The sequence below is a fragment of the Cotesia glomerata genome, linkage group LG5, assembly GCF_020080835.1.
Source record: "Cotesia glomerata isolate CgM1 linkage group LG5, MPM_Cglom_v2.3, whole genome shotgun sequence".
NCBI classification, from domain to species: domain Eukaryota; kingdom Metazoa; phylum Arthropoda; class Insecta; order Hymenoptera; family Braconidae; genus Cotesia; species Cotesia glomerata.
The window spans coordinates 24,468,419-24,481,926 of NC_058162.1; the positions used below are offsets into that span (position 1 = coordinate 24,468,419).

The 13,508-nt window shown below is 29.4% G+C and overlaps 2 protein-coding genes across 3 annotated transcripts in view; both read left to right on the plus strand.

Annotated features, from left to right (window-relative positions):
- LOC123265228 (speckle-type POZ protein B-like) overlaps window positions 1-7,148 on the plus strand; it is a 29,476-nt gene extending 22,328 nt beyond the window's left edge. Inside the window, exon 3 of one of the 2 annotated variants that reach the window (XM_044728883.1) lies at window positions 6,359-7,147. In XM_044728883.1, coding sequence (XP_044584818.1) covers window positions 6,359-7,124 — 766 coding nt within the window. In that variant the 3' untranslated portion in view covers window positions 7,125-7,147. Of the gene's footprint in view, window positions 1-6,358 lie in introns of both variants that reach the window. The other variant, XM_044728882.1, reaches the window with a different exon arrangement.
- Window positions 7,149-8,504: 1,356 nt separating this feature from the next.
- The window catches only part of LOC123266154 (BTB/POZ domain-containing protein At1g01640-like), a 15,636-nt gene continuing 10,632 nt past the window's right edge, over window positions 8,505-13,508 (plus strand). Inside the window, exons 1-2 of the mRNA XM_044730182.1 lie at window positions 8,505-8,757; window positions 10,066-10,440. Coding sequence (XP_044586117.1) covers window positions 8,505-8,757; window positions 10,066-10,440 — 628 coding nt within the window. The remainder of the gene's footprint in view (window positions 8,758-10,065; window positions 10,441-13,508) is intronic.

The following is a 13,508-nucleotide window of genomic DNA, read 5'->3' on the forward strand; positions in this document are numbered from 1 at the left end:
GTGTGTGTGTGTGTGTGTGTGTGTGTGTGTGTGTGTGTGTGTGTGTGTGTGTGTGTGTGTGTGTGTGTGTGTGTGTGTGTGTGTGTGAAAGTATGTGAACCGCTTATAACTTTTGAACGGCTTGACCGATTTCATCGCGGTTGGTGCCATTCGAAAGGACTTGACCAAACTTAGATTTTGAAAACTATTTGGACCGATTCAGATCAATAGATTTTGAGAAATCTTCAAAAACTGAAAAAAAAAATTTTTTTCAAATGTGGTTTTTTTGGAATAACTTTTAAACGGCTTGATGTTTCAATTCCAAAAACTAATCAGCTCTTAACCTCAAAAAATCACGTCGATCGCCACCAGTCCGGTCAAAATCGGTTGATTCGTTCGAGAGATATCGTGAACGAAAGAAAAACGAAAAAAATGTTTTTTCGGAATAACTCCGAAATTTCTAGCGCGATCAATTCAAAATTTAAGATTCTTTGTGAGGCTTGAAAAACTGCGTTGAATGCTGCCAACCGCGTGAAAATCGGTTTATTCATTCAAAAGTTATTGCGGTTTAAAAATTCAAAAAATAGTGTCATCAAATCCCTATCAGATTTTTGAGCTCGAAGAGCTCAAAAGCATAGGAAAGCAATCTCTTTGAGCTTGGAGAGCTCAAAATAACCCATAAATTGTATTTTTAAGCTCGAAGAGCTCAAAAACGTCATTGGTGCAATTTTAAGCGCCTAAGTATGGAATTAGCGGGAAGTTGCAGGGATGGCCTTCAGGGTCAACCGTTTTCCTAATTTTTTTTCTAATGAAATCAATAATATATTACATACCTAGGCCAGTAAAATAAGAAAAGTCTCAGATCACATGTAATTGTTGGCCGAGGCGAAGCCGAGGTTTACAAACATGTAATCTGAGGCTTTACTTTTTACTGGCCAAGGTATGTATACTATTTTTCTGCTCGACGTAGCCGGAATGTGGCAACTTTGTTTAGCGCAGCGGCCAGAAAGTTGCCACTTTCCGGCCGGAGGGCAGAAAAAATAATATGATCGGACAATTTTGTACATATTTAAGACGTCCTTACAGAGACTCACCCATATATTAAAGTAGGGTCAAATAAGTTTTACTTTGAAACCTGTTCAGCTACTGGGTACTTTACCTTATTAATATATTTACTGAAGTAATTGATTAAATAATTTTTGTTACAGAAATAACTTCTACCTATCACAATGAGCATTGAAGAGAATCAATCCACGGGTTATGTAAAATTCATTTGGCCAGCTAAACTTTGTACTTTGTCCGAAACAATTTATTCAGATCGTTTTCAAATAACAAATCTTGAGAATGTTAATTTCCACATTGGCTTGAAATTTCCATGTGCATTTTCAAATATCTTTACTTTATGGGTTGAAAAATCAAGTTTAGAACCAGCTAATGCTATGATCAAGGTGATCGTTGGTAATGTTGAGGCGCAAGTTGAAGCTAATAATTGGAAGGACTTGGTGTATATTCAAAGTAATGCGACTATTTCTGGAGCTGCAAAAACCCGACAATTATATGATCGATCACTTCGTGTTGACTATTATTTCTGTGATATCAACATTACGTGCGAGATAATTTGGAGAAGTAGCATAGATAGTAGCCTTAACTACAATCCGTATGATGAGATTCAGAGGTTCTACAATTCTGAAGAACTCAGTGATGTAACAATTATTGTTAACCAAGTTCGAATTCCAGCGCACAAAGTCGTTTTAGCAGCTCACAGCGAAGTATTCTCAAAAATGCTGCAATCTAAAATGAAAGAAGCTAAGGACGGTGAAATAAATATTAAAGATCTAGATCCAGAAGTAATTTTTGAAGTATTGCATTATTGTTACAAGGGAACTACGAAGGCGAGCTATGATTTTCTGACAGCTTTGCAGGTGCTTGAAGTCGCTGATATCTATCAATTTATCAAGCTCAAGAAAATTTGTGAGGTGACTTTGGGGGACAAGATGTTTATTGGTAATGCTCTTAAAATAATTGACGCAGCTGATGATTATAACGCCGTTGATTTACGCCGTAAAGCTATTCAATTCATAGTTCAGCATCGTAAAAAATTACTTGCATCCGGTGAATTCAAGGAGCTGTTTTTTAGAAAACACGAACTGGTCTATGAAATTGTTCAAGCTCTCGGCGATTTGTGAAATGATAACTTTATTAAAATTCACTTTTTTATATAAGTTTGCGCTCAAGTTATTCTAGAAATATGTTTTAATTTTACTTAAAATTAATATGAAGAAAAAAAATTATAAAGATTTATTAGTATAAATTAAAATAAATATTTTGTATTTTTATAAGATTTATAGAATAAAAAATAATATTTTATAAAATTACCTTAATAATAATAATAATAATAATAATTATATCTCTTACTAATCCTCAACTCGAACTTATTTTTAGTTATTTTATTAAGGGCCAGTTTTTCAAACCGAGATAAAATTTTATCCAGGATAAAATCCACAGATTCGGTAGAATCTGGCGCCAAGTTCCGTTCAAATCCGTTGTAAACGGAGCGCCAGACTACCGAGTGTGTTTACTGTAAGCAGAACGGTATTTTGAGGTTGCAAAATTTTATTTAATTCTACGGTACTTCTTGTTCCTAAATTTTATATTATAACAGTAATTCATACTTTATTTTACTGATATCAATTAATTATATTCAATTATAACAATTAATCTACTTTAAATTATTAAATTTTATCAGCACAAACTATAGCAAGCTCAAAAATTTCGATCCTGACTTTTTTTCGATGTAAAAAGTGACATGCCACAGACTAAGTAATTCGACAATGCATGATAATCCTCCAATAGATGGGAAACTACAGTTAAAAAAATAAATTTCACAGTTTGCATCTACACCTGCAATTATTTTTACATAAACTGTAGCTTCAAGGGGATAGTTTGCTATAAAAAATGCAGCCAACTTGAGATTTAAGTTGGTACCAATTGCAAATTTTTATTATAATTACAAAAAATCCTGAAATCCGAACAAAAACAGTTTCACTGTAAAAAAATCGCGCCAAGTCCACGTTCATAAGATTATTAAGAAAAAAAAATTTTTTTTTTTCTTTACAAAAAGATATAAAATAGAAAAATTAAAAAATCCAAGTAACCGATATGATTTTACATGATTTTCGGAAATTAAAAAAAATTTTGTTGTAAATTTAAAAATTAAGAAAAAAATTTTGGAACGTACTTGGTGTGCGTCATTGTGTATTTCAATTTTTTTAAAGTCCTAGTAAATAGATTTTACGAATTTCATAAAAAGTAAAATATTTTGCAACCACGCACACTAAATACGTTCTAAATTTTTTTTTTTTAATTTTTAAATTTACAATAAGATTTTTTTTAATTTCCGAAAATCATATACAATCATATCGGTTACTTGGATTTTTTAATTTTTCTATTTTATATCTTTTTGTAAAGAAAAAAAAAATTTTTTTTTTTCTTAATAGTCTTATGAACGTGGACTTGGCGCGATTTTTTTACAGTGAAACTGTTTTTGTTCGGATTATTATTGCCAGTATATCTACAAACATGAAATGTATATTGGCATCAGATGAAATTTTATCTCGGATTGAAAAACTGGCCCTAAAAATTAATAAAATTTTTATTTTTGTTTATAACACAGAAAGTTATCTTCAGTCGACAAATTTTCTCTGCATGTCTTGGGATTCCCCTTAATCATTATTGAAATTCGCGCATGCCACGTGATCGTTATTTAACGCGTGGCATTTTATAGCGTCGTATTCTGTTGAACGGATCTAAGTAAAAGAGACTGACTGTGCCTTCACATATAATTCGATAATTTGTAAGTTTCAAGTTATAATTATTATTCTTTTTAAGTGTAATATGTAATTATATGTATTTGAACATGTCATATGTTATTATTTACTTAGATTGATAATTGGGTAGTTAATTTTTAATTTGTAATTTAATTTTAGGTTATTCAAAAGTAAAAAACTAATAATTTTATTTTTTAATTGCAGACAAAATCACACAACAGCAGATTCTGAATAATTTTATTTGTGATAACACAATAATTATTATTTTTCATATTAATTTATCTGTATTTGGGTGAGTTATTGTTATCACTATAATTTAAGGTTAAGAACGTACGAGAGCACTGAGATAACATTGACAATAAAGGTTTAATTTTTTTTATATGCAATCTAAATACTTGAAAATAAGTTCTGGAAATTTTATAACACTTAAATTAGTAGATACTTGATAACTTTTTTTTAAAATAAACTAAGTTTAAAAAATTATTTTGAAAAAAATGAATTTATAAGTTTTTAGAGATTTTCAAATATGGGATTTTTTATTTATAAACTTTACTTGTCATAATTTATTTGCTAAGAATATAAAAATTTTCAGATATCTCTCAATTCTAGTGGCATAAAAATTTAAATGGTAATAACTACAATATTTAATGTATAAAACAAAAATCCGTCTGTTACTGCTTTCCCTTTATCACGCAAGTCAACGCCTCTATCTCCTTTATACACTGATAAAAAAATTAACTTGACTCAAGAGCCAAAATCTTGAACCAAGAAAACCATTTTGAAGAGAATGATTTTCTTGAGTCAAGAGAATGAATCTTGAAATAAGAACATTTTATTTAGACTAAGAATAATTTCTCAAATCGAGAATTTATTCTCTTGACTCAAGAATAGTATATTACACCCCTTGGGAAGGAAAATAAGAAAAGCCTCAGATCACATGTAATTGTTGGCCGAGGCGAAGCCGAGGTCAACAAACATGTGATCTGAGGTTTTCTTTTTTACTTCCCAAGGGCTGTATAATATTTTTTTGTCCGAGGAAGGAGGAAAGCGGCAACTTTGTTTAGCGCAGTGAGACCAAAGTTGCCACTTTCCGCCCAGAGGGCAAAAAATTTTTTTTCTGCCCTCCGGCCGGAAAGTGGCAACTTTCTGGCCGCTGCGCTAAACAAAGTTGCCACATTCCGGCTACGTCGAGCAGAAAAATAGTATACACACCTTGGCCAGTAAATAAGAAAGCCTCAGATCACATGTTTGTCAAACTCGGCTTCGCCTCGGCCAACAATTACATGTGATCTGAGACTTTTCTTATTTTACTGGCCTAGATATGTAATATACTATTTCTTGCTCTCCTAGCCGAAAGTACGCTCTTCCTGGCAGCAATTTACTCCAGGAAGAGCAACTTTTATGGCCTGCTCTAACGCATGCGCGCTACGCATATTTTCTGGCTCGGCAGCACAGAACCTCGCTTTCTTTCGCAATTTCGTGGCGCGACCGGCCTATACAGCGAGTTTCAACTGTATATATAACAGTCACAACATCGTCTGTATGTAACATGTCAGCGCATAAACTAGCCGAAAAATGTCAAAAAAATAAAAATAATTTTAACTAGATCATTGTTAATGAACTATTTAATAATAATACTGCACAAATAATTTATATAAAAAGTTTAAAAATAAAACATAATAGTTTTGTGAATTTTATTTGCTTTTTTTTTATATTCTGATAGTTAGTAAAGCAATGTTTATAAAACGATCCATGTACTCTACAAACTTGTAATAATTTAATTTCAATCTTTCTTAGCCGTCGAATTCTAATTAAAAACTAATTTTTAATCAACTTAAAAAAATAAATTCTGTAATTAGAATGAGTTTAAATATTTGTGACAAATTCTGTGCATGATATCACTCTTAATCGGAGCATTTGTTAGTAAAGTTTAAAATAACAATTTTTTTTCAATTTATTAACTTTTATTTTTTTTTTTTCTTATACCCGCCCCGACCAGCAAAGCCTCGGCTTTGCAAAAGTCGCGCGGCGCCCCCCTCACGCCCGGCAAAACCTCGGCTTCGCCTCGGTTTTGCAAATCCCCTTCCACAGGGTTGCGTACTTTCGGCTGGAGAGCAAGAAAAATAGTATACAACCCATGACCAGAATGTTGGATTTCCTGGCTTTGGGTTGTAATATACTATTCTTCAAAATGTTATTCTTGGTTCAACAGTTTGGCTCTTGAGTCAAGTTAATTTTTTATCAGTGTACTACCCTGCTCGTACTTCCTTAAGTTTATTAAATTGATATTTTATATTTTTAATATATTTACTGAAGTAATTAATAAAATAATTTGTGTTACAGAAATAACTTCTTATCACGATGAGCCTTGAAGAAAATAAATCCGTGGGTTATGTAAAATTCGTCTGGCCAGCAAAAATTTTTTCTTTGTCCGAAACAATTTATTCTGATCATTTTGAAATTAAAAATCTTGAGAATGTTATTTTCAACATCGGGTTGAAATTTGCATCTGGATCAACAAATAAATTTGATTTGTGGGTAGAAAAATCAAGTTCAGAAGCAGCTCATGCTTTAATCAAGATGATGGTTGGTAACTCGCCGACTCAGACTGTTACTAATGATTGGAAGAGGTCCTGTTATATTTCAAAATCGATGACTGTTTCTGGACAAACACTAAGTCGAAATTTGTATGATAATAACTATGGTAGTACTCATTATTACTACGAAATCCCTATTACGTGTGAGATATTTTGGAGAAGTAAAATAAATCGTAATCTTAACAACAATCTGTATCATGAGGTCCAAAAGTTCTACAACTCGGAAGAACTTAGTGATGTTACAATTATTGTTGGAAAGGTTAAAATTCCAGCGCATAAAGTTGTTTTAGCCGCTCACAGTGAAGTTTTCTCAAAAATGCTGCAATCTGAAATGAAAGAAGCTAAAGAAGGTGAAATAAACATTGAAGATCTTGATCCAGAAATAATTCTTGAAATGCTGCATTATTGTTACAAGGGAGAGACTAAGGCAAGCCAGGATACTGAAGTAGCGTTGCAGATGCTTGAAGTTGCTGATATTTATCAAATTTTTAAGCTCAAGATTATTTGTGAGTCTACGTTGATGGACAATATGTCTACAGATAATGTTCTCAACATAATTGACGCAGCTGATGATCATAACGCAGAAGATTTACGCCGAAGTGCAATTACTTTTATCGTTGCTCACAGCAAAAAAGTTTTGGCTTCAAGTAAATTTCAGCAATTGTTTTATAGAAAACAAGACTTGATGTTCGAGCTAATGTGCGCTGTCGGAAACAAATAAAAAAAAAAAATTATTAAGATTTTTTATTTTTAGTTTTATAAGTTCAAGTTTCAATTATTCATCAAATATGTTCATTATATCACTATAAATTTATATAAAAAATAGTTTACAACACTTTCTAATATTAAATTCAAATATCAAGACAACTTTGTTAAAATTCACTTTTTTATATAAGTTTGCGCTCAAGTTATTTTATAATTATTTTTTTATTTTACTTAAAATTGATATTAAGAAAAAAAAACGATTAAGATTTATTAGTATAAATGAAAAAAATAAATATTTTGTACTTTTATAAGATTTATAGAATAAAAAATATTATTCCTTACAATTCTCAACCTGAACTCTTTATTTTTTTTAATAAAAATTAGTCAAATTTGTTCTGGGATTCCCCTAAAAAACTCACGCGCTTCGCGCTATGAGGCGTGCAAAAATAAATAATGAAAATTAACTCAGTTTACAAATGTATTTTGTTTAATTTTTGTAAAAATAAATAAAATAAAAAAAAATATATATATGCTCAGACAGATATGTATTGAAATAGATAACTATAATAGACATTAATAATTATGATGCTGAAGTTAGCAGACAGCTGTAAATTTTTAAAATTTTTATTACAGATGATCAACGATAAAAAACATATTTTAATGCACTTGTAATTTTTTTTTAATTTTTAGACGTGGAACTTTTTAATTAAAATTTTTTCGTGATAATTTTATTATTATAAAAGTCCTCAAAATTGAAACATGTCTGTTAATTTATGAAAATAAAGTTAACCGTCATCTAAAAATTTTAGAATTTTTTTTATTGAAAAAATTGTTACAAAAGAAATTTTTTTGAAAAACTTCATTCGTAAAAAACTTGAAAAATTATAAGTGCAATTTAAAAAAATATTTTCTAGATCTAATTTAATAAATAAAAAAAATTAAAAATTGAAAACGTCGACTAACTTTATAGTATTATTGTTAATTTCAGTATAATTAATAATTCCAAAAGAATTGCCCATTTAACCCCAAACGTTCGATATGTCTACTTTTACTACTTTCCTACCCTAAAACTAAAAATCATTGCTTTGAGTATATTCAAACATACCATTTATTTATAGTTAACAAATCTGATTTGGTTGAAATATATCATTGTTAGCACCAAAGAAATATTTGTTAACTATAAACAAATCTGGATTACATTCAAATATACTGTAACTCTGTCTCAAATAAATCAATTTATTTGTATCAAATAAATATTTCTTGTGATATTTAAATAAGAGATTGATTTATAGTTAACGAGCCTCATTTCATTTAAATGAACTGTTTTCTCAGTGTATATTTATTGAAGTAATAAATTACATAATTTTTGTTACAGAAATATCTTCTTCTTATCATAATGAGCCTTGAAGAGATTGAATCCACGGGTTATGTAAAATTCGTCTGGCAAACTAAAATTTCCGATTTGATGCCCAAAAAAATTTATTCTGATCAATTTCGAATTGAAAACTTGGAGAATGTTGCTTTTACTATCGGGTTGGAATATGCATCTAGAACAAATACTTTGACTTTATGGGTCAAAAAATCAAGTTTAGAGACAGCTAGTGCTCTGATCAAGGTGATCGTTGGTAATGTTGAAGCGAAAGTTGAAAGTAATGACTGGAAGGACTTGTGTTATATTCAAAAAGATGTGGCTATTTCTGGAGCAACAATTAGCCGACAACTACACAGAAAAAAAGATTTCTTGACTGGAGAATAAAATTCTTAAGAATTACTTAATCTTAAGAATCACTTAATGAATAAAACTTACTTAATTGCATAAATTGATGATTTGTGGAAAAAGATTCAATTTTCGTTTTTGTATTACTCTTTAAATCATTCAAAAGATGTACTCTAGCTGTACAAATATATATGCATACATGTAATTATATTTATACATACATATTAATTGATATATTCAGGCTGATAATAAATAAAAAACATAAATTTATAACAATATAATAAGTATTTAAATATTTTTTACCATTTAGAGCATCATTACTAAATAAGTCTTCTTAATCCTTTAAAACTCTTGTAGAGTAAATTTTTTTTTCTGAAAAATTATAAATAAGTCTTTTAAACTCTTTAGAACTCTTACTGAAAGTCCGAAATTTCAGGGAACATTTGATTTTTTCAGAGTTTTCAAGAGTTTGTAAGACATATTCACTCTTCTCAGGACTTACTTAAGGACGGCAAGACTTTCAAAATGTCTTCTGCAGAGTTTTGAAGACTTTCTAAGAGATTTTTCAGCAAATTATTTCCACAAGGGTTGGCTCAAGTAAATTTTCGGGTGCCCAAAAGAAGACCGAAGTTGTCTTGGCCGAAGTAAAAATTTTTCTTGAAATTCTATTCTTGGTGGAAGTAATTTTTCTTAATTCAAATTATCATATATACTTAATACAATAAATTTTTATATTGGATCAAGATTTTTAGATACTTTTAGGGAAGCAGCGCCACCTACTTCAGCTGAGAAAAAATTTTCTCACCTTGAGAAAATTTTTTCTCTTGAATATTTGATACCCACTTTAGATTATTTTAGCACGCAATTCTACATATTGAATGAAAGAAAATGGTTCAATATTATTTGATCTTCCCATTTGACATGTACGTCAATAAAAATATTAATGAAAATTTATTATCAAGACATTTAATTTTTTGGAGCAAGAGAAAAATTTTCTCCAGACAAGAAAATTTACTTCTGTGAAGAACTTAATTTTTTGGAGCAAGAGAAAAATTTTCTCAAAACAAGAAAACTTTCTTGATTTGACTAAATTGACTTGGATCAAGATACGTATTTCTTTAAGCAAGAGAATTAATTTTGTTGGGATAAGTGAAATTTCTTGTGTCAAAAAAAAATTTTTTTTTCGCCTCAGAAGAACTCAGTGATGTTATAATCATTGTTAACAAGGTTCGAATTCCAGCGCATAAAGTTGTTTTAGCCGCCCACAGTGAAGTATTTGAAAAAATGCTGCAATCTGAAATGAAAGAAGCTAAGGACGGCGAAATAAACATTAAAGGTTTTCATCCAGAAATAATTCTGGAAATGCTGCATTATTGTTACAAGGGAGTGACTAAGGCAAGTCAAGATCCTGAAGTAGCGTTGCAGTTGCTTGAAGTCGCTGATATTTATCAAATTATCGAACTCAAGGATATTTGTGAGTCTACGTTGATGAACAATATGTCTACAGATAATGTTCTCGACATAATTGACGCAGCTGATGATCATAACGCAGTTGACTTACGCAAGACTGCCATTAAATTTATCGTTCTTCATTGCAAAAAAGTAGTGGCTTCAAGTAAATTTCAGCAACTTTTTTATAAAAAACCAGACTTGATGTTCAAACTAACGTGTGCTGTCTGGAACAAATAGAAAAAAGTTATCAAAATTTTCTATTTTTAGTTTTTTAAGTTCAAGTTTGAATCATTTCAAAAATATGTTTATTTAATTACTTCATTCAATACAAAAAAAAAGGATCAAAATTTTCTATTTCTACTTTTATAAGTTCAAGTTTGGATCATTTCAAAAATATGTTCATTATTTTACTCCAAATTAATATGAAAAAAAAAAAATAAATAATCAAAATTTTCTATTTTTATTTTTATAAGTTCAAGTTTTCATTATTTATAAAATACGTTTAATATATTACTTCAATATAATATGAACAAAAAAATTTCATGACTTTTTTTTTGTTCAAATTTAAGTTTCATAAAATATGTTCATTATATCACTGAAAATGTACATAAAAATATTTTATAAAACTTTATATCATATTCTATATTATATATTATAAGTATATTAAATCTAATATTAAGTTTTTGTATTTTATAAAACTCATAGAATAAAAATAAACATTTTTTCAAAATAGTCAAAAATCTCTTTAATTATACTTACAAAACAATCTCCGATAATAATAATTATAAGTATATATTTTACATTTAAATAGGATTAGTAAATTTATAAGGCAAACTTTGGAAGGAGCAGAGAAAATTCGTATCAACAACTTTCAAAAACTTGGGAGCAGTTAAACATAGCGTCATAAGAGCTGCAATGGAATAAATAATAGTTTAAAAAAACTAAAAACACGCTTTTTATAGAAAACCAAACTAAAAAATAGAAAATAAATTTAAATTAAGAATAGTGTTAAAAATTTCAATAAATATAAATTAATAATAGTGTAAATAAAAAAAATGTATTTTATTTTAAAAAAAGCGTGAGGTGCATGGTGTCAATAGTTATAAATATTTTATTGACAGATATGAGTAGAGTGATTATCATTTTGATAATATCTTAAAAAGCACCCCACGCTTTTTTTAAAATAAAATACATTTTTTTTATTTACACTATTATTAATTTATATTTATTGAAATTTTTAACACTATTCTTAATTTAAATTTATTTTCTATTTTTTAGTTTGGTTTTCTATAAAAAGCGTGTTTTTAGTTTTTTTAAACTATTATTTATTTTTTACTTTTTAGTTTGGTTTATTTATAAAAGCGTGATTTTTTAGTTTTTTTAAACTATTATTTGTTGATTATCAAAAATATTCAGGCGCGCAAATTACCCACGGAGAGTTACATACTGACATACTGACATACTGACATACAAGTGAAGCTAATAAAAAAAAAAAAATTATTATTTATAAATATTATAAATAAGGGCAATCAGAGTTCGATTTCGGAGAGCGAGCCTGAGAAACGGCTACCAGAACCAAGGAAGGCCGCAGGCGCGCAGATTACCCACGGAGAGTTACATACTGACATACTGACAAACTGACAAACAAAACAAACTGACATACAAGTGAAGCTAATATAAAGCGTGTAAAAAGAAATCAAAGAATTATCAAATAAAGCTATCTAGGTAATGCAAAAAACTAATTTTTAAATTTGACTAAATTATAAAGTTATCAGTCACTTGATTATTTTTTAGTTTTTTAAACAAATAATTTGTTCCAAAAATTATTTAAAAAATTTGCATTTTTAATTTTTAAAGATTTTTACGTCAATATTTTTACTTAAATAATAGCACTGCTTCTGGTGAACAAATCTATATCAATGAATTTCTTCATGGTGGGGCTTATAAATTACTACAATCTACTAAAACAAAAGCCAAAGATTCCAAATTCAAATATGTCATGGAGTTCACAAAGAAGTTTAATTTATGTCAAAAAAATAGGTGATGATGATTCGATGGTCGAAGTTCATGATTAGTACTGAATTAGATTTAGCTAAGCTTCAATAGCAATTACCGAGCCAAGCAAATGTTCGTATATATCATCAATAAACATTCTTAGTTTAAATATAAATAGTTTTTCTTGCCCATTCTCGCCCAGTTTGAAGCCCCTAGTTAGTTGAGCTAAAAAGCGCCACATATAATCACGGTTGTTGAAACATGGCTCGAAAAATTGCTGGTTGTTGCAATGATTATTCCTGATGATCATTGACTACTGCTCTTTGGTCTTGATAGATATATCGAAAAGGCTAGATTATAAGCTACAGCGTCTAATAAACAATGGCATAAGATTTAATTTCAATCTGAAGCGTGATGGTATATTATACCTCATAGACGCTCTTTACAGTGGATCTGGTCAAATCGAGGCGGTATTATTTCTTGGCTTGTTTTTGTACAAAACTCTTCAGCTTTGGTGAACCTGGTTTCCTCAGAAGGCTATTCGTCCAAGAGTCACCTGATGGCATAGGGCAGTTCCGAGAGAGTAGCTGCCAGAAATAATAACATCACATTTTAAATTCCCAATTTTTCAACTTCTGCTTCTTATGAACACTCATTTTTAATCTCTTCAATACGCCTTTGGCGTGAATTTTCCTGATGTCATCAATGCACTTAGTATTGTCACCTTCAAGGGCAAAAGCTTATAAATTCTTCCATGACCTTGAGGTCAAGGAGCCCCTAATACCTAGTACCATTGAGGAAATGTCAGGTTTATGACCCAGATTTTACTTTTTGTATTTGAGTATTTTAGTTTATTTTTTGTTAATTACTTAAAATTAATAGAAACAATTATTGTTATTAGTGCGGCGATTATTATTTAGGTATTGTATTTATTTAGTTGATAATTTTTATATTATTGTTACCGAAGATATGATTAAATTAAGAAATTAAGCGTGTGAGAAATTATTACGAAGCCGAGCGAATTAATTGTAAAAGAAAGTAAAAGACTGGGCAATTTATTCCAAGTTCCGAACAAGATTTAGTATGGGAAAGTGATGAATGGATATAAAATGAAAGAAATGACGATTATTATTTTGTAAGAAATAATTTAGGTAAGCTTAGATTTTATAAGTCCCGAGGACTATTTAGTATGGAAAATCAACGAATGGATATATAATGAAAGAAATTGCGATTAAA